We start from the raw sequence: 26,238 nt of genomic DNA, 5'->3' as shown, positions 1-26,238 counted from the left end.
ATTGCACTAAATCGCTGAAAATAGTCAATACTTTTAAAATTGCTATACAATTCAGCTTAGTGCTGGAAAAGGGTGTCCTTCCTGAATCAGGAAATGCCAGTTTTGCAATCCATACATGTCCCATAGTTCATGTGTCCCTTCATGTGTGCACGCAGCTTGTTTCCTCCTCATCAGCAAGACTGACACAGCTGTATTTTTCTGCTATTAGCCTGCCGTTCGTCAGTGGACGTTTCACGGCACCTGCGTGAGGCCCCGTCCCCTCCCCAGACACAACATAACCGGGGGGGGGGGGGGGGCAGAGCCTCCTGCAGTGAGGTACAGACCTGTGTAAAAAAATACAGCCACAGTAACAAACTTTCAGCGGTATAATAGCAGGACCCTCCATCTCCCCCACAGCGGGGAGAGGGGGGCTTATGTAAGGGGGTTACAGTGCTGCTGTCCCCCTAACCCTCTGGTCTCATCAGGGGAAGAAAAAAAAATTATTTTTTTTTTGCAGCTTTTCCTACCTTGCAAAAAATCTGTTTCCACACGCTGTACAGCCAGGCACGGAACTGAGCAAACAGTGAAAAACAGAGTAAGGTATATGCATAGACTCCATCTTAGTGGAGATTTTAAAGCATGACAACATTTTTCCTTCAATGAAAGAAATGTATAGATGTTTTTAATATCTAAATTTTCTCTTTCCTTACCTTGTCCTCCCTGCAAGATTTTACTGATTTAACAGAAAATCCAGCTTTCACCCATCACGGCGGGTTACGTTTAACAAACCTTCAAGGACTGGGTCCGTTAAAAGGAGGTCCAACTGCCTTGGGCCTTGTATAGCACCCCACATCAGGAAGCTTGAGGTAATGTAATAAGACCTAAGCTCTGGGTTCCTGGGGTCTAGCCCTACTAAAAGAGGCATTACAGGCAAAACCTCATGTTTCGGATACGAGGTCCTAGATATCATCCATTTTAAACCTTAGTGGCACTTCTGGATGGATCTGGTTTCTTTTTATGGAGAATTTAAATCTAGCATGGATCTCTCCTGGAGCTCCTCAGAGCACTTCTTCACTTGTGACCAACACCTTAGTCACTGGTGAAAAAACTGATGTGCTCTTGGAAGGAGGAGGGGTTTTATAGGGGAGTAAACTTCCTTAATTAGGGTTTACCAATGTCAACACCTGACGGTAGGCTATAACCCATTAAGTAACTACTTAAGGCTCTGTGTCCCATGATATACGATAAAGAAATAATGCACTTGGGTGGCAAAAATATGAATGCAATCTATACACTGGGGGGAGAACCTCTGGAGGAATCTAAGATGGAAAAGGACCTGGGGGTCCTAGAAAATGATAGGCTCAGCAATGGCATGCAATGCCAAGCTGCTGCTAACAAAGCAAACAAAATAATGGCATGCATTAAAAAAGGGATTAATTCCAGAGATAAAACGATAATTCTCCCGCTCTACAAGACTCTTGTCCGGCCGCACCTAGAGTATGCTGTTCAGTTCTGGGCACCAGTCCTCAGGAAGGATGTACTGGAAATGGAGAGAGTAAAAAGAAGGGCAGCAAAGCTAATAAAGGGTCTGGAGGATATTAGTTATGAGGAAAGGTTGCGAGCACTGAACTTATTCTCTCTGGAGAAGAGACGCTTGAGAGGGGATAGGATTTAAATTTACAAATACCGTACTGGTGACCCCACAATAGGGATAAAACTTTTTGGCAGAAAGGAGTTTAACAAGACTCAAGGCCACTCATTAAAATTAGAAGAAAAGAGGTTTAACCTTAAACTACGTAGAGGGTTCTTTACCGTAGGAGCGGCAAGGATGTGGAATTCCCTTCCACAGGCGGTGATCTCTGAGGGGAGCATCGATAGTTTCAAGAAACTATTAGATAAGCACCTGAATGACCACAACATACAGGGATATACAAGGTAATACTGACATATAATCACACACATAGGTTGGACTTGATGGATTTGTCGGCGGCAGAAAGGCTCCCCTGCACAAATCGCCATAGCTTTAAGGGGTATAGAGGGCACACGCCCGCGTCACTGAGGAGCCTATGCACGTGCCTGGCAGCCTTGATGTCCGCCGGGAACCCGTGATCGCTCCTGACAAAGCAGGAACGGGGATGTGTGTGTAAACACACATCCACCTTCTGTCAGGGGAGAGGAGACACATTGCGTGCTCCTAGTATATAGGAACACCGATCGGTCTCCTCCCCCAGTCAGTTCCATCCCCCCCCCCACAGTTAGAACACGCAGTGAGGGAACACATTTAACCCCCTGATCGCCTCCTAGTGTTAACCCCTTCCCTGCCTGTGACATTTATACAGTAATCAGTGGCCATTTATAGCACTGATCACTGTATAAATAAAAAAGAAGAATACATATCAGCCTAAGCTGAGGAAAAAAATGTTTTTGTTTTTTTTTTTAAATTGGGATATTTATTATAGCAAAAAGTAAAAAATATTGTTTTCTTTTCAAAATTGACGCTTTTTTTTGTTTATAGCGCAAAAAATAAAAAACTGCAGAGGTGATCAAATACCACCAAAAGAAAGCTCTATTTGAGGGGAAAAAAGGACATCAATTTTGTTTGGGTACATTGTCGCACGACTGTTCAATTGTCAGTTAAAGCGAAGCAGTGCCATATCGCAAAAAATGGCACGGTCAGGAATGGGGTAAATTCTTCCAGGGCTGAAGTGGTTAAACATGTGACCAGCAGCTAGACTAGAAACTCCTCCTGCTACTGTGTTTCCCTGCAGATAGGCTGGGAAAGAGCTGGGTTGTGTGACAGCTGTATATCGATTAGGAAAGAGGTAGTTGTTTTTATTAAAATTACAGTGCCAGCATTCACACACATACACGAATAGCTCTCTAAAATCGCTTACATTTTTCCCATTTGTACACAACACATGCCTATAATTCTCTCACTTTCTTTTAACGCTTTAATATATCCTTGCTTAACTTTTGCTTTTCTTATTTTGTTCTGATATCCTTTGCATCCCATGTATTGTAATCCCATTCTTCACATACTTTAGCTTCTATGATTCTATGATCAGACGGGCAGCCATAGTGCTCATCCCATCTTCCCTCTGACAACATATAAAGTATTCCGTTTAAACTTTAGTAGCTGTAGTGTCTGACCCCAAATTCATCCTACAACTTAACATCAAAATGTCCCTTTCTGTCTAGTGTTAATTGTCACCCTTGATCCATCCTGCTCACATAGATAGCTGTTTCTCTAGCTGTTTACTCTGCATGATTCTTACTCCCTGTGGACTTTGGTAACCCAGTTACCCATTGTGGATCCATGTCAACTTTAACCATTAATCTAGGGACTCAGTATAAGCGGAACTGCACCTTCGGGTCATATATTTTATAGCGCTCCTCTTGCCCTGGGCATTTTTGAGGGTCTCTTACCCTTCATTCCCTTACTTAATTTAATGCCCATAATGACTGGCCAGTCTTCTCTACGTGTGTCTATACTCTCTTGCCTCTAAACTACTTTATCTAACAGATGTACTACATATACCTGTGAACAGCACTATTCTTCCCTTTCTTATCTATTGGAGCTGGGGGATGTTAAGAGACCTTGTGCTCCCCCACCTTCCGTTTGTGCATGCGCCACATATGCTCAATAGGGTATAGGTCTGGAGACATGCTTAGCCAGTCCACGACCTTTACCCTCGGGTGTGGTGTGTTTGGGTTAGTCATGTTGTTATACTGCCCTACGGCCCAGTCTCCGAAGGAAGGGGATCAAGCTCTGCTTCAGTATGTCACAGTACATGTTGGCATTCATGGTTCCCAGTGCCAGCAGCACTCATGCAGCCCCAGACCATGACACTCTCACCACCAGGCTTGACTGTAGGCAAGACATACTTGTCTTTGTACTCCTCACCTGGTTGCCGCCACACATGCTTGACACCATCTGAACCAACTAAGTTTATCTTGGTCTTATCAGACCACAGGACATGGTTCCAATAATCCATGTCCTTAGTCTGCTGTCTTCAGCAAACTGTTTGTGGGCTTTCTTGTGCATCATCTTTAGAAAAGGCTTCCTTCTGGTATGAAAGCCATGCAGACCAATTTGATGAAGTTTGCGGCGTATGGTCTGAGCACTGACAGGCTGACCCCCCACCCCTTCAACCTCTGCAGCAATGCTGACAGCACTTATATGTCTATTTCCCAAAGACAACCTCTGGTTATGACTCCAAGCACCTTCACTCAACTTCTTTGGTAAACCATGGCAAGGCCTGTTCTGAGTGGAACCTGTCCTGTTAAACCGCTGTATGGTCTTGGCCACTGTGCTGCAGCTCAGTTTCAGGGTCTTGCCAATCTTCTTATAGCCTAGGCCATTTTTATGTAGCGCAACAATTTTTTTTTTCAGATCCTCAGAGTTCTTTGCCATGAGGTGCCATGTTGAACCTCTAGTGACCAGTATGAGAGAGTGAGAGCGATAACACCAAATTTAACACACATGCTCCCCATTCACACCTGAGACCTTCTAACACTAACAAGTCACATGACACTGGGGAGGGAAAATGGCTAATTGGGCCCAATTTGGACATTTTCACTTAGGGGTGTACTTACTTTTGTTGCCAGCGGTTTAGACAATAATGGCTGTGTGTTGAGTTATTTTGAGGGGACAGCAAATTCACACTGTTATACAAGCTGTACACACACTACTTTACCTTGTAACAGAGTGTAATTTCTTCAGTGTTGTCACATGAAAAGATATAATAAAATATTTACAAAAATGTGAGAGGTGTACTCACTTTTTTGAGATACTGTAGCTATACCTGCAAAAGGGGCCAGCCTGAAGTGATCTAGCAGGACTTAATTTTCTGACTAAAGTTCTACTTTATAATTTCAAACAAAATCCTACTAGTGTATAGCCAGCTTAAATAGTATTAGTAAATAATAATAAAGTGCAGCGCTAAATAATAATGTGTATTATAGTAGTAGTATTAGCAGCCCTCAAAATTTGTACTCGCCTGCTCCCATTTGGCGAGTAAATGGATTGCGAGTTACAGCAGCCAGGATCCTTCTGGGGAATGAGAAGAGGCGCCCAATCAAGTGGAACTACTGGCTTTCCACTGTTGTCTTACAAGTCCCACCTATCAAAACGATTGGTTGCTAGTGTCCTACCAACCAATAAGGTGCTTGGAGGACCCGGCATTCAGAGGAGGAAGATGCAACTTCCTCCTTCCCCCTCAAGTGCGGTACTTCCCAGCTTCCTGCTGACAATGGAAGGGGACAGGAGAGGACTTGCTGTCTGCAGTGGGACACTGCTGAACTGACTGGCCGGGAATATGAGGGGACCTGTGTGCTGTCGGGATCTGGACACTGCTGATGTGAGTGAGGGTCCTGGGGATAAAGTGAGCAGAGGAGTCCGACACTCAGAGCAGGGGGAGGGGACAGGGATCACACTGAACAAGTGTAGAGGGAGGACATGCTCCCCCAGGTCCTAGAGCTGTGTACACTGATCTGCAACATCCCTCCCTCTACAGAGATGTGGAGGGAGGGGGGAGCCATTCATCACACCAACCACAGTCCATGTCGGCAGTCTCTCTAATGCCCTGTACACATGACCGGTTTTCCCATCGGAATAAACTCTGAAGGTTTTTCCTGACTGAGTTCCGACGGAATTCCGCTCAAGCTGTCTTGCATACACACGGTCACAAGAAATTCCGACTGTCCAGATTGCGGTGACGTACAACGGGACTAGAAAATGGAAGTTCAATAACCAGTAGCCAATAGCTTCCATCTCGTACTTGCTTCAGAGCATGCGTCGTTTTTGGTACATCGGAACAGCATACAGATGATCGGTTTTCCAAAATAGGAATTGGTTCTATCGGAAAAATTTAGAACATGTTCTCTTCAATCCACGAGCGCCAAGCTTGTATGCCTCCAGGGGTATCACCAATCTGGAATCTGTCCCCGTGCCTGGAAACTGGAATATGTCCCCGTGCCTCTCTCCTCAGTGTTCGTCAGGTAGAGTAGTGATGTACAGTGTGAGGGGGAAAGAGACGCACATAGCGTGATCCCATATAAAAGGTATATTTATTTAATAAAACAAGATCCTCTGAATAAGTCACGTGACGATATGCATTAGGATTGGAGCACGGGACGCTGCCACAGACAAACAACAGGAGACGAGCTCGGCGCTAGTAGTTACTACACACTGCAGCATTGTTTTAAATGTAAGTTGATTGGACTTGTTTTATTAAATAAATATACCTTTTATATGGGATCACGCTATGTGCGTCTCTTTCCCCCTCACACTGTACACTTTCAAAGTGCAGTTTGCAGCCCAACAAAGATCTTGTCAGAGTGTGTGTTGCTTTCAAGTACTGCTAAAGATAGGCAATGGGGCCCACTAAGAGTAAAACACACTAAAATTGCACTTACCTTTAAACAAGTGGCCAGCTTTCAAGAAACGTTAAATGAATAAGTTAAGATACTTAAAAAAACATTTTACAAATAGCTTGCAGTTTTTGCAGAAAAGTACCTGAAGCATCTTCAACTGTTGTTGCTGCTGTGGTGTGAGAGTTACTGACATAACTGGTTGCAGAGACTGGCCCTGGGTTTGGGTGGAAAGCATCTGCTGCTGATTCTGTGCTACTTGCTGCTGTTGCTGCTGCAACTGGAGCTGCATCACTTGCTGTGGCTGCTGTTGCTGCAGTTGTGGCTGCTGCATAACCTGCTGAACCGGCTGTTGCTGCATTTGCTGCATGTGAGGAAATCTCAGCGATGTCTGCTGCTGTTGCTGCTGCTGTTGCTGCTGCTGCAGCTGCTGAAGAAGGAAAACAACTGAAGTAACATGAAACAAGAACAAACTTGACAAGATCCCTTTAAGTCCAAGTCTTAGAATATTTGTGTTTGATCAGCTGCCTTGGAGGGCAGAGGAGGCATAAGTGGTCTAACAGACCCCTGAGGTCTCCATAAATAGTACCTGTCACTACCCAAACTTATCACAAGGGCACAATTTTTTTTTTAAAGACCCCCCGTCTCTTTGTGCTCATGCACAAATGCAAATTCCACATAGGTTCGGCATGCATATGTCAACAGTGATTGCACCACATGTGCACTATCGCAGCAAACATCAGAGTGAGAGCAGACATTCTAGCCCCATAGCGCACATTCAACTCTAAGAGATAACCTGTAATGGTTTTTAATGTGTTGCCTATGGACAATTGTAAGTACCACATTTTGTCGCCATTTCACAGGCATGCAAATTGACATGTTTGGTATTTATTACTCAACATAATTTCTTATATTTTGCAGTATTGCGTTGTGTTTGTGTGCACTAAAATAAATTTAAATATTTTTTTCTGCTTAACCACTTCAATGTGTGAAACAAAGTGTAGCGCTAAAAAGTGAAAAGTGATGAATTTGAGGTAAATTACATGAGTGAAGAAAACACTAATTTTAACGTGTCTATATTAACAAAAAGTCCATCATTGTAGTGTCTTAAGTGAATAGGACCATAATGGTCTTCAACCATGAGATGAAAATTGCCGTCACCACAATAAGTGGAAAGATTATAAATTGTCCTATGCTCCGAGATAGCATAAATGGAAGTAGTATGGTGATGATTGTTCATCAATCTATTAAAGACAAGAGTCCTCGGAGATCCTATCAGAAATAAGCAGAATCCACCTCAGTGTCCTCTATAAAAACGTGTGAAGTTAAAGTGATACTCCTGCCAAAATTTCTTTATATGTTTTGGAACTCCCCAGTACTAATCCCGCTAACACTCTTTAAAAAAATGGACCAAATTATCAACTCTTTCATATGGGGGTCTAGCAGACACAAATTGGCTTGGAACACGATCAAAAACCCTACCTCGTCGGGAGGAGCTGCCACACCAGACTTATACACCTACTATATAGCTGCACAGCTTTCTCATTTTCACCATATTCATAAGACTGACGAAACCAGATACCAAGTATTAGTACGCAAAAGGCCAAATAACGACATGTACTCTCCACTACAAGTCTTATTTAGAAAGGGGAACAAACAGCAGACAAAAACAGACCAACATTCACTGCTACTCCAACATCGCCACATATGGGAAAAGGCGATTAAAATGTTGGGCGTTGATTTTTTCCACTCACACACACCCCTCTGGCACAACCCCCTTCTAGGGGAACTGAGGTCCTTGCCTGGGGCCACCAGATGGGCAGCTAAGGGGATAGTGTTCCTTTTTCAGGTTGTCACTTTATTTGGTGTACGCCATTTTCAAACACTCTGCGAAGAATTTGATCTCCCCTCTAACATGCATTTCAGCTACTTGCAACTGAAACATGCGTTACAGACACAGTTCGCGAGTGGCTTTCCTAGCTCCCAGGTGATCTCAGCAGTAGATATAATCACAGGATCCAATCCAGAAAAACTTATATCTACCCTATACACCACACTAAGAAATAGAGAAACTGCCAGAATAATAGACACAGCAAGATTCAAATGGGAAGTAGACTTGGGCCAAATTGACATCAACGACTGGGAAGATATCCTAGAGAGCGTACGGAAAACCTCACCTAAGATACCTGACCGCCTGACCCAATTATACATAATTCATAGGTCTTACCTTACGCCTGCCAGAATAGCCAAATTCTCCCCAAACCAAAACCTAAATTGCCCACGATGCCTAGGTACCCCATGCTCCTTCTTTCATCTGATTTGGTCATGCCCAGTGATACAAGACTACTGGTCACAGATCGTGAAGTTCCTCCATGACCACATGGGTTCACCAATACAACTAGACCCCAAGCCATGCCTCCTGGGCCTACTCCCAGACACCATGGCTAGGCCCACGGCTACACTTCTTAGTGAAACCCTATTTAGCGCCAGAAAATTAATCGCTAAACACTGGCTGAGAACCACCTCTCCCACCGTCCAGGACTGGCTGAGGGACGTGAACACGTCCTTATCATATAAAAAAGTGCTGTACAGCCACAGAGGATGCCTAAAAAAATACTATAAAGTATGGGGTAAATGGCTAGAAAGCGCAAACACATGCTCCACATGATCAATAGGTGATAGCGGTAAACCGGGGGTGGATGATGCCTTCATAGATACCTGAACTCAATCACGGGTAATGACTAGCCTGTTAAAATACCATAGTTCAAATATATGTTCTAGTTAAAGTATCACCACTGCATATCTGCCTACGCCTTCCTAAATATGTAAATGCGATATCAGAAATGTATGTTTGAATATAAACAATGCCTGTCGCTTCCCTGATTATGTCATATATGATAATTGTACGATGTGACTGACAACAATAAACGTGTTCTTTGTTTAAAAAAAAAACAAAAAAAAAAAAAAAAACAAACAGCAGACACATATCCAGGACACACTATTACAAGTTACTAAATATGGTGATATAGTATGTATGACTGAGATGTCTCTATTGTTATAGTTTCAGTATTATGCTCTCATCTTTTTACCAGGATATAATCTAGCCTTTTATGTTAACAAACTATGTCTCATCTCTGATATTTGCTGGTATCATATGTGCTATCCAAAGAAGGTTGATTATCTTTTTTTTGTTTCATTTATGCTTTCCATTTTTGTATTGAAATGATAAAAAAAAATCAATAAAAATTGTCAATTATAAAAAAAAAAAAAAAAAAAAAAAAAAAAAAAAAACGTGTGAAGTTCCCACAACCAGTAAATTAGGAGGCTTACCGGAGGGTTTGAACCCGAAACAGCATATACTGTAAGGGTCAAACCAGCTTGTATTGCCCACCGGCAATGGGGGGGATCTTGGCGACCTGGGGAGATGGGAGTCCCAACTGTTTGCATAGAAATATCCTCTCTGCACGGGTGGTCACATATCCCAGAATACGGCCCATACAGAATAAAAAAGGGGCCACATAGTGTAATTCCACAAACAACAAGTAAATATATTAAAGAAAATTCACTTACATTTAAGAGGTTTTTTAAAAAGCGCTTGTATATGAAAGAAGGCGGCAGTGGAGGCCTCCCGACGCGTTTCGTATACCAAGTCTTGGTAGACCAAGTCTTGTTTCGGGTTCAAACCCTCCGGTAAGCCTCCAAATTTACTGGTTGTGGGAACTTCACACGTTTTTATAGAGGACACTGAGGAGGATTCTGCTTATTTCTGATAGGATCTCCGAGGACTCTTGTCTTTAATAGATTGATGAACAATCACCATACTACTTCCATTTATGCTATCTCGGAGCATAGGACAATTTATAATCTTTCCACTTATTGTGGTGACAGCAATTTTCATCTCATGGTTGAAGACCATTATGGTCCTATTCACTTAAGAGACTACAATGATGGACTTTTTGTTAATATAGACACGTTAAAATTAGTGTTTTCTTCACTCATGTAATTTACCTCATATTCATCACTTTTCACTTTTTAGCGCTACACTTTGTTTCACAGGTTTATTTAACAAACATTCTATTTGTTGTGTTAGCTGCTCATTCAGAGTAAGCGCAAAATACATCACTGTTTTATTTTTAACCACTTCAATACCAGTCACTTTTGCCCCTTCCTGCCCAGGTCAATTTTCAGCGCTCTCGCACTTTGAATGACAATTGCGCGGTCATGCAACACTGTACCCAAACTAAATTTTTATCATTTTATTCCCACAAATAGAGCTTTCTTTTGGTGGTAATTTGATCACCTCTGCGGTTTTTATTGTTTGCACTATAAACAAAAATAAAACACAACAATTTTGAAAAAAATCCTGATGGGCACTGATAGGCGGCACTGGATAGGCAGCACTGATGAGGAGCATACTGGACAGGCATGACTGAGTAGCATCTGATAGGCACCGATTGGCACTGTTGTGGGCACTGGCAGGCGTTTATTATGGGGCACAGGCTGGCAGGTGATGGGCACTTATTTGAAGCTGATGGGCATATCTGATGGGGACTGCACTGATAACCAATGTGCTGATTATAAGCGCAGACCCCCCCCCTCGGTGGCTCTCCCTGTCAGTGTGAACTGAGGAAAGTGATGGTTCACGTGATAAGAAGCCTCTGTCAGAGGCTTCTTACTACGATCAGAGTTGCGGTGTGTCAGACTGACACACAGCACCTCTGATCGCCACGATACGCGCCCCCGCATGAGCGTCGGCTTGTTATCCTGATTATGTCACCTGACGTCCGATCAGAATAACACAACCACTTTGCTGCCGTCATATTGCTATATGGCAGGCAGCAAGTGGTTAATAGTTACCTTTATGTGTATGGTCTGACTTACCATCTGATAAATATACATAAGACATCTTGTACATAGTTAACTGTCGGTTATTATTTTTCCCTTCGTCTCTGTTATTTCTACTAGCTGGATCAGAGCATGTTCTGGTTTTGATGCTCATGGCAGCTGTATGTGTTCGTTTTGTTGCTGCATTTTCTTGAATGGTGCATAAAAACGGCCATGCAAATACAGCGCAACATAAAAAATTGCAATAGCCACCATTTCATTCTTCAGTGCCTCAGAATCTCAATTTAAATGAAAGTGTAAGTTCACCTTTACAGAAAAGTCTGTAAGGAAAACTTACACAGGACCCTCACCCCCCCCCCCGCCACCTCCCCCCCGGTCCCGCTGACTGCATGGCGGCGATCGCCCATTCTGAGCCCCAGTATAGCCGCCCCATGGCTCCAGGGCTTGGAAATCCTCTCAGAGAGGACAGGCTACGGAGGTTCTGATTGGTCGGCGCCACCCAATTGTGATTGCACTGACCAATTAGAATGTTCCTACCTCCTGACTGGGTACGTTTAGGAGATTAAGCTCTGGGGATTTCTAAGCCCCGGAGCCATGAGGCAGCTATACCGGGGCTCAGAACGGGCGATAGCTGCCATGCAGGTCAGCGGCACTGGGGTGGGGGTCCTGTGTAAGTTCACCATACAGATTTTTCTGTAAAAGTGAACTTTCTCTTTAAGTCCAGCATGATTCTTATAACCAACAACCTGTGTCATGTAAATATGCCCACCACAGGTGTGTGTGACCATTTTTCCCTCAGACCTAGAACATAGACACAGTCTTAGAAGAAAAAAATATTCTATTTTTATATATGACACCAATACCCACTTTAAACCCCTAAAATTGATAGGGCTTACTTAAAAACAGGTACTTCAAACAAATTTTCACCCCCCATTAATCCTTAAATCATTTTAGGGTAAAGACTAATGTGTAATAATATGTGAAGCTCTGTGTAACTCTTCAGCACTATATAAATATTAGATATTTATATATTACAATAAATGAGGGTTCCCCGAGAAAAGAAAATGCAATGTCAATTCAAAGTAGTGAAGTTCACCTTTTGGAGCAGGTTGCGTCCATATTTAGGGTGTAACATGCAACATGCTCCAGCAATTGTTCTTCTCACCTTCCCGATCGCGCCCGCGCCCCCGCCCCCGCCCCGTCACATTTTGATAACAGCACGGCTATGCATTAGTCATTTCCAGGAATCTGTAAATGAGAGAACTACAAGTCCCGTCTTCCATCATGGCATACAGCTTGCAGTTCTCAATCAACTGTGGGGCTCTGATGAGTGCACTTGTAGTTCATTCAATACGTAAACTGTTGGCGCTATATAAATCCTGAATAATAATAATAACAATAATAATGACAGCCTGTGCAGAGGTACAGGATGAAAGCTGTAGGGTTTGTCTGCAGAAGCCTGACATTGCGCCCGTGAGCCACTGATCACAGCCGCAATGCTTTGCAGGTCCCTGCATGAAAAAAAAAAAAAAAAATACACATTTTTGTTTCTGCAAAAATATGTGCATTTATTTTTTAACTGCTTCCGGACCACCTTAACCCTTTGATCGCCCCGATGTTAACTCCTTCCCTGGACAAAATTGTCGGCATTTTTTTGTTGACAGCGCAAAAAATAAAAATCTCAGAGGCAATCAAATACCACCAAAACAAAGCTCTATTTGTGGGGAAAAAGGGACATACATTTTGTTTGAGTACAGCATTGCAGGACCCCCTAATTGTCAGTTAAAGAAACGCAGTGCCGTATCGAAAAAAATGGCCTGGTCATGGAGAGTGAAACCTTCTGGGGCTGAAGTGGTTAATTGTAGCTCAATTACAGTTAAAGTTATAGCCAAGTATTACCTGTTGCTGACTCTGTTGCTGCTGCATCTGTAGCTTCAGTATGTGTTGCTGCTGGACTGCAGCCTGGAGCTGCTGTGCCTGCTGCTGCTGCTGTTGTGCCTGTTGTTGCTGCTGCTGCGCTGCAGCTACTGCAGCCATTTGAAACTGTTGTTGCTGCTGCTGCTGCTGCGGCTGCATAACATTTTGCTGAGAGACTTGGAACTGCTGCTGCTGTTGCTGCTGATGGTGTTGTAAGGCTGCTTGTTGCTGCTGAAACTGCTGCTGCTGCTGTTGCTGGGCCATTTGCTGAAGCTGCATTTGGGCTAGGAGATATAGTAAGTAAACGTAAGACGTTAATCTACTCCAAAATGAATCAAAAAGCTTAGCTCTACAAAATGTACTATACCTTAGTAACACATTATTGCCTGTACTGGCATTTTTAGCCCTGGTGCTTGTGATAGAGATCTATCTGAATGCACAAGCTATGCATCATATAATTTCCAAAAAAAGAATGATTTCAAGCCAATATCAGTTTAAATTTTATTATATACATATGTGCACAGACACACTTAAATAGGTTTTTAAATTTGAGCCTGTACTATTAAGTAAACCATAGCTTATTACAAAAAAAGAGAATAAGGAGCTAAGGAACTTTTGATCAGAACTATAAAGCTCCAGCTGCTGGTTTCATATATTTTTAGGCAAAATTTTATATTAACCCCCCCAAAAAATATATATACTGTAGTATTGCATTTTTCATTAAAGGGAATGTATAGTGTTTTTTTCCATTTTCATATAGTAAATTGAGAAGTAAAAAATAAAACAAATCTACTTTTATTTTATCTTTTTAGTAAGGTAATTATGAATTATGGCATATTTTTATATTTAGCTGACGGTTATTATTTTGCTGTGAACACTAAGTGGAATGGGTTAAATACAGCTGAATAAATCAGAATAATGAATCCACTACTGTAAAGTTAGTGCCATTAGGTAGTTTACAGAAGCGGTCAACAAAAGTGCACAGCTAGTCCCAAGCTTTGCAATTACACATCTAAACCTGTGCTGTAAACAATAGCATTAAAGCACTCCACAATAAAAAAGTTTTTTATAAAAAGGAAATTTTGACTTACTTGTAAATTTCATATCTTGGATTACAGTGCAGGACACAGGACTTGAAATTCAAACACCATGGGTTATATGCAGGCCATCTTCAGGTGCCTGGACACAGAGAAAAACTTTGCAAGAGACACGCTTACATAACCCCACCCACTCTGTGAGACTCCTGTTTTTTTTTAGCAAGCAAAAAGGAATGACCACAGTAGTAGGGAAGGGTCCTGTTTCCTGTATTGTACTCCAAGAAAAGAAAAAAGTACAGGTAAGTCAAAATTCCCCTTCTTAAATTGTACAGGACTTGCATTCATGGACCATGGGACGTACCAAAGCAATAAACTGAGGAGTGGGCAACAAGCAGCCCACAAAAAAAAAAAAAAAAAAAAAAAGGGAAGATAAAAAGCTAAAACACTCAGATGACAGCTTGAAACACACTACAGCAGAAGCTCGCATTAGCTGAGGTCTGAACATCCACCTGTTAGAAACTAGAAAACGAATGAACAGATGACCAGGTGGCAACCTTGCAAATTTGAGCTTTAGATGCTTGATGCTGGAAAGCCTAAGAGACACCAACAGACCTGGTGGAGTAAGCTCTGATAGGAAAATATGAGCCCTTTTTGTAAGGGCATAGGCCCTGGAAATAATTATAAAAAAAAAAAAAAAAAAAAAAAAAAAAAAAAAGGTTGCCTGATCCACCTGAAGAAATAACAAAAAAGAAGGACTCTGGTCTGGTGAACAGAAGCAATGGCTGCCAGGTAGACCCTGACAACATTTAGGCAGTGTAAGGAGATTTCCTTAGTTTTAAGAGCAGGATAAGGGGAAAGAAGGATAATACATTCACTGAGGTGGAAGGAAGAGACCACCTTGGGTAGAAAGGAAGGTCTTGGTCTCAAAACCACCTTGCCCCTGTGCAATATCACGAAATGCTCCTTACAAGAAAGGGCTGCTAGCTCCGAAACACACTTAACAGATGAGATGTACTGGCCACCTTACATGTTAGGTCTCACAAAGGATCTCTCCAATTGGCTCTAAGGTGGGTTTCTAGAGTACCAAGTTGAATTGCGGGAGATTTACATGGACAACTCCAGCAAGAAATGCCTTGATTAGGGACTGTAAGTTAAAGCGGGGGTCCACCTATCTATCGGTTTTTTTTTTTGGAGTTCATTCACAAACTTTACTTCTCAGCATTACATACTCACATATTGTGTGTAATATGTCCGCCTATGTCAGATTTCGTCGGAAAGAATAACTTATATTATTCACTGCAGGCGGTTTCCATCTTCATTGTGGGCATTTGAAGCCCACAAGCATTTATTTCCTGGATGTGGTGAATGCTGTGCTCCCAGCATTCACCGCTCGTTCCCGCACATGCTCAGTGGCATCCTGGAAAGCCTGAGACTAGCTCCCAGGAGTCTGGGAGAGGCTAGAAACACGCCTACTCCCACGGGAGGAGAACCAGGAAGTGCAAAGAAGAATAGAAAAATAAAAAGGTAATTACGGAGATTTAAATTTTTTTAAACGGCATGTCAGCATCTAGGCAAGGAAGAAAATACATACAGATATTGTTCAAAATTTGGGTGGAACCCCGCTTTAAGGGGTTTCCCAGAAAAGAATAGATAAGGCAGAAACATTTCCTTTCTAAGCGTAACTCCATGTTGATTTGAATTTAAATTTTTTTGGGGCCAAGCTGGCATAAAACAAACTATTTTCTTTACCAATAAATGCTTTCACTGTTCCCACTGTATAAACTTTATGTATCATTAGCTACATACAGTACTGTGTTATGGCATCGGTACGGGGACTTTCCATCTGCTGTTTCCAGTTCCTGATGCCGTGTCCCAGGAACCAGATGCCGCCAGTCACATCTTTACCAGGCTCCCTGATCAGATGGGAGAGCTCAGTAAAGGCAGCAGTAGGGGATAATCCAGTGGTTCTATAGGCACTGGGGATTACTTTTACTTTGAAGGGAATCACTGGCTCCAAAAAAACTCGGTTATTGCGGCAGCTGTAGCGATGACCAAAATATCACCCTTCCCACCCAAAGATGTACGGTAGTGCTTACTCAAGCTACGAGTAAGCACTTGGCGTAAGTGCAAAACGCGTCAGCTATTCTTGTACCACCCCAGTGTCGTGTTTTGTGTACCCCATAATCCTGTATTTTGAATAAGACGGATTTATCCATTCCGGTGTGCGGCTGTCCAGGTCTTCTTGTTCTCTTCTACTTGCATCAGCATTTAGCCAGCACCTGGGGCTCTTCTCTTCCTGGAGGTAATGAGACACAAGCATTCTGATTTAAGCCCCTCTTTGAGTGGAGGATCCCACATCATCTTGTTTAATTTCAAGAATTCTTTTTGTTGTTCATCCCTGACCGATTCGTTATACTTTTTTTATCAGAGCAATTCCTCTTTCTGCGGTATCATTGACAACCTCAAGATGGATGTAGTTAACCATTTTCACTCGTTCTTCTAGAAAGCCCACAGACTTTGCTTTGGTAAAAGTGATCAATGTGTGCAACCCCTAAATATTATCCAATCTTCTTGAAATTTGGCATATATATCTTTTACATCACTGAGACTCGGAGCGTAAGCAAAGTCATATGAAAATCACATCTTTGGAAAAATGAAACACCCTAATGTACGGGTACATCCTAAGGACAGGAAGTGGTTAAGAGTACTCAAGGCCATACATTGGTCAAGAACAGATTCTAGAAAAGCCAGGATAAGAACAAATGATTATTCTCTGGGACTCAGACATCTATCTTCAAACCAGACTAAGCAGGCCTTCCATGTGTGATGATAGCTTACACAGCAGGTAGATCTGATGCTTGTAGATTGTAGGGTAGGAAGTATTTTCTACCCCTTTGAAATGACAGATTGGACTTAAAAGGTCCAAAACATCTCAGATCCAGACTTGCTCAAATGCCAATAGAAGTTCTCTCACTCCGAAGATTGGGAGTGGCCCTTCATCATGAGGATGCTTCTGGGCAGGCTTAGCAGACACAGAGGTCGATAGCTTGCAACAAAAGGAAGTATTAGGCTCTGGTTTTGAGGTTGAGGCCTGCAGAAAGCAAAGGGGCTCCTTTCCCTGATTAGAGTTAGAAGCTGTAGGATTAGAAGAATAAGGTTTTTTCCTATGGCATAGGAGTACCTTTTCCCTAGTGACTTCCTTGATGAATTTGTCAAGAAATCCCCCAAACAGGTGTTCACCATCAAAATCAAATCGTAAAAGACCCCTTTTACAAGCAGCTTCAGCAGACCAAGCTTTTAGCCACAATATCCTGCACATGTGCATATTAGATAAACAGACATTCTACAGATTTGGCAAATTAGAGTCTAGAGTCTAGTCTAAAGCATCCCCACAAAGCAATGCATCAGTTGTGAAAGAACAAGGTACTCAAATACAGGCTTATGTTCTCTATCCATTTGCTTTGCCCAAATGGCAGTACCCTGGCAAATAGACAAAAGATCAATATTGCTAGCTGCAGGGCTGGACCTGCAAGTGCAAACGAGGCGTTTAAGAGGGCTTCAAAATGCCTATCCATAGAATAATTACAAGAGGTAATAACTCCAACTGTAAGATGTTAATTGGGGACTGAAACGCCAGGGTCTACTACCAGAACAGCCCGTTTCTTCTTAAATTCCTCCAAAGGACACATTTTAGTAAAAATCTTAAGAGGAGTGAATTGGGCCAATCCTCAAATAATGTACAATTTGTGCATGGATAGAAAATGTCCTCTTTTGACTTTACCAGCCTGTTAGTGCCCATATGGGCCTGTTTTATCTGAGGGGAATCAGGTGCTCTTGGGCAAAGATTAGTCTGCAACACGTCAATCCATGTGTCAAAAATGGAAAGCAATTACCCAGAAGCCATTACTTGTGGCTCATAAAATGCAATGTTCTTTGCAGCTTCTGCTACAGTATATGTGTCTCCATCGATTTCCTCCATTTCATCAAAGAGATTTGGAGGTACCACCTGATTCAGGACCAGTCAGGGGCAGGGGAGAGGTGCAGCGTTTTTTGTTATTGGAAACCAAAAGGTTCTAGGAAGGTCGAACATTTTCCAAAGAATTCACACAAAGTGGAAGAAATCTGCTTTCGTCAGTCAGGCCACATATTACACACCTTTAAGTTATTCAGTATATATTTAAAAATATCTCACCATTCATTGATCATTTAAGAAACATTTATTTAATAGTAGTGTATGCATTTTGATCTCTACACTGATAGAGAGTGTATTACACTAATAATTACAGGTAGCGCAGCGTATATATCTAATCTAGCTATAACCAAGGCACTGGCCGTGTTCCTCAGCTGTGTCTCTGTAACGGAAAGTGGCAGGAGGTGCAGTAAAAATGGTGTGCTTGTTTTTAAACCCATATGGCGGGTAGAAGTGCGCCAGGCAGAAGGCTTTGTGCATATATGTCACTATCCTGAGGCTACACAAGGGAAAGAAGCTTCTCAATTAAAATTGAATTAAAATGATTTATGTTGCTGAAAGTATCACAGACAAGAACAATAGTGATTAACACAATGAAGTAAATAACTCCCCATTCATACGCCTATGTAGCTGCTTGTGTGTCAAGCATGCAGGTTGTCTATACCCTGTAACTGGTCTAAAGTACAGGAAAACCCCGTATTATCTCATCAGCATTGCTGGAGCCATTAAAGGGCCAGATTTTGACCAGTATGATGGACATGCCCCAGAAAGGGTCTAAAAACCATAGAGCTGGATCACAGTCCTGAACCGCGTTCGCACTCTGTGGCTAACTTTTTTTTTTTTTATAAATCTCTTTATTTATTTTTCCAATATACATTCACAACTTTCATCATCTACTCTCACAGGAGTTTCCATAAATTTCATTAACAATTTTCAAATTGAGAACAGATAGACAGGTATACCTTTATTCTACCCTTTATTCTCTTGGTGTGGTTTACCCCCCTCTCTGTACCCTGTCTCCTTAAGCCATTATAGGATTCCCTATCCAACTTGCCCATACTCTTTCATATTTCTATGATGAACTGCACTCCTGTGATCCATGGGAGAAGTACAGCCACAGCTTTGGCTGCAATTCTTTAAAATAAGGATTATTCAAATAGGGATACCAAAAACACCAGTAGGGCTGCAACTAACGATTATTTTCATAATCGATTAGTTGGCCGATTATTGTTTCGATTAATCGGTTAATAACCTTAAAAGTGTGGTGTACAATTTAGTTATGTAAAGTTAAAAAAAAGGCAATTTATTCTTAAATATCTATAGGCAGTGGTAAATATAAATAACCAACTATATGGTTAGGGAGCAAAATATCGAATCCACTCTGAGAATAACAGACAGAAGAGATATACTGTATATACTATTAGAGAAGATATACTGTACTATATCCTATTAGAAAAGAGATATATTGTATATACTATTAAAGGGTGAATCTGGTTAATATCATCAGACTCAGAGATCAACATTTTTTATTTAAAAAACAAACAATGTCTTCCTTCAAAAAAAAATTCATTTTAAGAAAGTTTGTTCAATTTTCTAATCGTTAGTGGGGTCAAATCGGAAAAAGGGAAAATTTGGAAATAAGGCTCTGTACACACCTATACAGTTTGCTTTTGATCCGTTTTGCGTTAAAAAAAGTCCATGACCCTTTTCAAATATGCAGCAGGTGAAAAAAGCATAGATGGGCCCTGAGGACAGGGTTGATGACTACTGTCCTAGAGGGAACCATGTAAATGATTTGTAGTGCGTTTCTGCAAAAAGCACCAAAAAACACATAGATGTGAACCAGGCCTAAGACGTTTAGTAACATAATGGGGGTTAAAAAAAATAAAAGGAGCCCTTTTATAGTACAAAAAAAAAAAAAAAGCAGATAATCACTACTGTAAGGGGTTCATTTTTTCACTGTAGACCTATGAAAGTAATATTTACAGTAGCGATTTGCTCTTTTTGTACTATAAAGGGCTGATTTTAGTTTTTTTTAACCCCATTATGTTACTGGGCCATTAATCGATTATGAAAATAGTAATCGATTAATTTCATAATCGATTAGTTGTTTCAGCCTCAAACACCAGTTTATAAAATTCTCAACAATATAAAAAGGAAATCGACAAGAATCCCCATGGTTTCTTTTTACCTGTTTCCACTCTTGTAACATAGGCAGCTGCAGTGTGTGGTCTTTAATGTCGAGCTGCCACATATATGTGTTCCATTCTTATGAAAACGCTCTCACAGCACAATGACCGAGATGTCACCAGCAGCTCCCCTTTATAATAATAGGAGCCAGATGAGACTGGCTCCAGATCATGAGACCGCTAAGACAGACAGTTACATAATAAGGAAGTCCTGGTGTTAATATCCACCTAAAGGGCCGTCGGGAGGTATCAATAGGGGGTTAAAACATTTTTTTCTGCTATTAATAGGCCAAACAATATAAAAAGCCATAGCAACACAAAGCTACACTCACGGAATCTCAGATAAACTTGGGCAATCATTGCTAATCTGCTTTTTAAAATGTTGGTTGCCTGGCTGTCCATATGACATTATGGTTTCAAAACACTGACACAGAATAAGCAGGCAACACGTTTAGATAAAGTAGAATAGCAATATTATAAAAGGGTATATAAAAGGCAAAACCCTTCAATTTGAAAGTTAAAATCCCTATCAATTTATTCTTTGCTGCTAGTGTCCCACTTGGAAGATTTCTTTTCTCTTCCTGTTCTGGAGACACAAGAAGAAATGAGAGGGACTCTCTCTGAAGTTAAGTCCATCTTAGAAAGAGTGGGTGAATCTCCCCAGCGGTGACACAAACAATACAATTTGACAAAGGGTCGAACTTTTCCTCTTCCATCTAAAACTAAAAGAAAATGTTACTTACTAGGTTGGTTTCCAGCCGATACCCCTGTTATTCCATGTGGTGGCATACCCGATGCACCTTGTTGTGGCTGACCAGGAAGGGTCATTTGTTGTGCCATTTGTGCCATTCCACCAATGGCTGCCATTTGTGCCCCAGGAGGGCGGGCACCCATGGGTATTCCCTGTGCACCAACAGGAGCTGCACCAGTCAGAGTCTGTAAGGCGTTCATTGGGTCTGTGGGAGGGGGAAAAAAAGAAAAGAAAAAAGTCAAGATTAGGGAATGTTACCCAACACAATCAGACAATGAAATGGTTTTGTCTAATTCCACCTTTCAAGCAAAAATGCCAGTCTCTGACACCATGAAAAGTATACCTGAGCCTATTTCCAGATTCTATTTCACACTGACTGACAGTACAAATTATAAGAACAGGAGAAATCTGAGCTATTTTTTCCTGGTTTCAGCCATGTTCACCAATTACACATTATGAATCTTTAATCCCTGCATATGTGGATGGCACTTAGAGTTACTGGAATACCATAACTGAAAGTTCATCATTCAAAGATCAATCATTTTCTTGTTCCAATGGTTTTCATTGGAATGTTTCAACATAAAAGTGTGGTACAGTACAAAAAGAAAAAACATTCTTTGGTTCAGTGTATTACAAAGTACTGGGTTCATACAAAAAAAAAAAAAAAAAAAAGGAGAAAAGTTTAATAAACCTCGAACCTGACCGCTCTCGAACCTGACCGCTGACTCTTTAGTCAGGTAGCGAGGCCGTTGGCGAAGCATATCATTTTCTAAAACTACAATAAAGGAAATTTAATAAAGTCTTTACGACACTTTTCTGGCCGTGGAGCCCTTTAAAAATGGCATGTGCCAGATTAAAAAAAATCCCTGCCACCAAGTAGCCTTAATGACATGTGCCAGATTCAGTTACAGTTGCATTTCGCGGCAGTATAAATGTGCGACTGAGCTGCGATTTAACAGCCTCCCCTCTCCCCCTTAAGCCGCAAAACCAGGGGCCCGGAAGTGTATACAGCAGTGGTGATGCTTTGCGGCAGGCATTATACCTCTCGTCGCATTTAGCAGACACTACTGCCTGCAGAATGCAACCTATTCAAGTTAATGGGGCAGCGCTATGACCACTTGCAATTCATATGCCTTCCTCATCACCTGTCAAAAACCTCTGAAAAGCAATCTGAGCGTGAATCACTTTTCAGTGGAGCAGCAGTCCTACCACTAATGTAAATGAGGCCTGAGCTATGGATACACCAAATTCAAAAGAGGATTAACTCCAGTTCATAGGCAACGAAACTAGATATAATTAAGGCCAACTTAAAGTGGTGGTAAAGGCAGGTTTATCTTAATGCATTCTATGCAAAAGCAGAGTTCCACCCAAAAAGGGGACTTCCGCTGATCTGATCCCTCCCTCCGGTGCCACATTTGCACCTTTCAGGAGGTGGTGGTGGTGGTGGGGGGGGGGGGGGGGGGCGGTTACCTGTTTTTGACAGGTACCCTTCCCCACTTCTGGGAGATGGCACCACCCCTCGGAAGTTCGCCCCCCCTTCTTTCCCCGACAGCCGATCCGAACAACGGCTGGGGTGCCGACATCGTGGGCTCCCTGGACAGGAAAGTGCCATGTGCAAAACCACTACACAGAGCAGGTAAGTATATCATGTTTGTTATTTCAAAAGAAAAAAAAAAAAAAAAACACAACACAAGACTTTGTAATCACTTTAAACTTGACATACAGGCAGAGTGTTAAGGATGCTGTCAGCTTCACAACCGAACAGGCTCCAAGCATTCAGTGATGACAACAGTGAACAGAGCCTGACTGGGAAGCTGAGATACTAGCTTCCCATTATGATGGCCTGCTATCCCCTTGTGATTGAGAGCAAGCAGCAAGTCAATTCCAGATTGTCTATTGGCTAGGGTTCCACTTACTGTCTGCTGTCAAATCACACGTGGAACAAACCTGTGGGGGGTAGGGTTGCCACATCATCCCTTTAATCCAGGACACATTAATTACACTTTTCTTTGGCTGATTCAGGTGGTAATTAAACTCACTTGGTGCCTTATCTGCATTAAATCAGCCTCAGAACCTGTGTAATTCATGTGTCCTGGATTAAAAGGATGATGTGGCAACCCTAGTGGGGAAATCAGCGTCTCTGAATCCCCATCAGGCTCCATCCAACCAGCTTCATAATTCCTTGGTCGCTGCGATATCTTACAGGTGTGGAAGCAGAGGCACACATGGACACTCCAGCTTCCGTGAGTCCACATGTGATGCTTGCCTCAAATTCATGTACCTGTTTCTAACAGGTACAATACCTTATTGTTCGCACCAACATTCATCAAGCAAAGGCACAGTGGAATTCTAAAGAGTGTTGTAGTTGGAGTGTTGAATTATGCCCCGTACACACGGTCGGATTTTCCGACGGAAAATATGTGATAGGACCTTGTTGTCGGAAATTCCGACTGTGTGTGGGCTCCATCACACATTTTCCATCGGAAACTCCGACACACAAAGTTTGAGAGCTTGCTATAAAATTTTCCGACAACAAAATCCGTTGTCGGAAATTCCGATCGTGTGTACACAAATCCGACGCACAAAGTGCCACGCATGCTCAGAATAAATTAAGAGACGAAAGCTATTGGCTACTGCCCCGTTTATAGTCCCAACTTACATGTTTTACGTCACCGCGTTTAGAACCATCGGATTTTCCGACAACTTTGTGTGACCGTGTGCATGCAAGACAAGTTTGAGCCAACATCCGTCTAAAAAAATCCATTGATTTTGTTGTTGGAATGTCCGATCAATGTCCGACCGTGTGTACAGGGCATAACTCCCCTGAATACAGTTATGTACCCATTTGAAATGTATAGAAAGAAGTCTTACCACTTACTGATGCCTGGGATTTCTTGTTATCTGTAATATGAAAACTCAAACTTAATACATTCTCCAATTGTTAACGAACAGATAACTCCAAATACATGTTTAGTTATAGCTATAATGTATAGTACATACCTGTTTATTACAAAATTAGCAGATATTTATCTAGAGGCTTTGCCAGCTACGGTATGATACAGCAGGAAGGACAACTTCAACAGAAGTGTGAGCAACAACACTATTACAGTTTTCAGAATCAACCCCATACTCAGCATCCCATTATGTATGCACACAAATCTACCATATCATAAAAAGTTAAAAATGGAGGGCCAAAACTTTTTTTTTTTTTTTTTTTTTTTAGTTTTGGGTAGAGCGAGGGAGGGTTAATAATTGTCTATTTTACAGATTAACCACTTGAAGAAGAAAGACCAGGCCTATTTTGACAGTTTTTGTTTACATGGAAAAATCTATATTTTTTTGCTAGAAAAGTTACTTAGAACCCCAAACATTATATTTTCCTAGCAGAGGCCCTATAGAATAAAATGGTGGTCACTAGTCGTTAATCGACTAATTTCGATTATAATGCATATACAGATCCAACTACTTTTAGCTGATCTCCTTGCATTGCAACTCTGCATTAGTCAGTGGTAAATGTGGTATACACTATATACAATCACCTGACACTAGTTAGTTTCCACAAACCATGACTTAACTTCACACAAATACCTTTTAAATTCAAACTGTTCCACTGATGTAAGTCATTTTTTTTTTTTTTATTATACTTTAAGTAAAACAAAGAAAGTTTAACTTTAATTATCTAGTATATTAACAGTCAAATTTGGTTATCAAATTTGCCTACACTTAGCTCACTGAATGATCCCAATTAACCACATCCATATTTACCATCACTGTACAGGCTGTCTGGTTAGGTCACGGACATAGACGTCACCGTTAGCAGACGGAGGCACTTGGGGAAGGGGGGAGGAGTCCGGTGATGTCACCGGACCTCCGACGGAACTTACGGAAGCAGGCGGAGATGTGAGTACCGATCAAAAGAATTTTGATCAATCAAAAAAAATGAACGAGATTAATCGAGGAATTAATCTTTAATTTCCACAGTATATATATATATATATATATATATATATATATATATATATATATACACACACACACATACACACACACACATACACACACACACACTTTTTGGTGAAATATATAAGAAGTTACGCCGAGTGAATAGATACCCAACATTTTGTGCTTTAAAATTGTGCACACTTGTGGAATGGCAAAAAACACTACAATACTTAATCTCTAAAAGGTAACGCTTTAAAAATGTTTTACAGGTTACCAGTTTAGAATTACAAAGGAGGTATAGTGCTAGAAATATTGCTCTTGCTATAATGTGTGGTGCAAACACTTTTTACATATGTGTGCGCGACCTACTTATGTGTTCGCTTCAGGGGGACAGGGGCTCTTAAAAAAAAAAAAAAAAAAAAAAAAAAAAAAAAAGTTTCTCTATTTTATTAAAATAAATAAATAAATTTTTTTTTTATCATATGTAAACAACCCTTGTGATAGAAAAAGCATGGCAGGTCCTCTTTATGGAAACCTCTGCAATCTATAAGACCCCAGCTCTCTCCTCTGCCCTTGAAAGCACAAGATCAAAATAAAAAAATAAAAAATTAAAATAAAATGGCAGCATTCACGTCTGGCTCTAACCGTAAGTAATAAAAATGCTTGTTGCTTCCAGTCTCCTAGCCATAGAGGTGATTGGAGACTATTCAGTCTCCGGTCACCTCTACTGTAAAACCTGGTACATGTACAGTGGGGCTAAAAAGTATTTAGTCAGCCACCAATTGTGCAAGTTCTCCCACTTAAAAAGATGAGAGAGGCCTGTAATTGTCATCATAGGTATACCTCAACTATGAGAGACAAAATGTGGAAACAAATCCAGACAATCACACTGTCTGATTTTTGAAAGAATTTACTTTTTAAATTATGATGGAAAATAAGTATTTGGTCACCTACAAACAAACAAGCAAGATTTCTGGCTCTCATAGACCTGTATCTTCTTTAAGAGGCTCCTCTGTCTTCCACTCATTACCTGTATTAATGGCACCTGTTTGAACTTGTTATCAGTATAAAAGACACCTGTCCACAACCTTAAACAGTCACACGCCAAACTCAACTATGGTAAAGACCAAAGAGCTGTCGAAGGACACCAGAAACAAAATTGTAGACCTGCACCAGGCTGGGAAGACTGAATCTGTAATAGGCAAGCAGCTTGGTGTGACGAAATCAACTGTGGGA

At 41.4% G+C, this 26,238-nt stretch overlaps 1 protein-coding gene across 3 annotated transcripts in view; it reads right to left on the bottom strand.

Annotated features, from left to right (window-relative positions):
• MED15 (mediator complex subunit 15) overlaps nt 1-26,238 on the bottom strand; it is a 106,227-nt gene that overhangs the window by 52,491 nt on the left and 27,498 nt on the right. For 2 of the 3 annotated variants that reach the window (XM_073629212.1, XM_073629214.1), the window contains exons 4-7: nt 23,932-23,961; nt 21,053-21,265; nt 13,096-13,397; nt 6,497-6,781 (exon numbers count right to left, since the gene is read on the bottom strand). In XM_073629212.1, the coding sequence (XP_073485313.1) occupies nt 6,497-6,781; nt 13,096-13,397; nt 21,053-21,265; nt 23,932-23,961 (830 nt within the window). The remainder of the gene's footprint in view (nt 1-6,496; nt 6,782-13,095; nt 13,398-21,052; nt 21,266-23,931; nt 23,962-26,238) is intronic. The other variant, XM_073629213.1, reaches the window with a different exon arrangement.

Source organism: Aquarana catesbeiana, linkage group LG01 (genome assembly GCF_042186555.1).
Source record: "Aquarana catesbeiana isolate 2022-GZ linkage group LG01, ASM4218655v1, whole genome shotgun sequence".
Taxonomy (NCBI): Eukaryota; Metazoa; Chordata; class Amphibia; order Anura; family Ranidae; genus Aquarana; species Aquarana catesbeiana.
The sequence above is the reverse complement of the archived record's forward strand: the minus strand, read 5'-3'. Positions and strand labels throughout refer to the sequence as shown.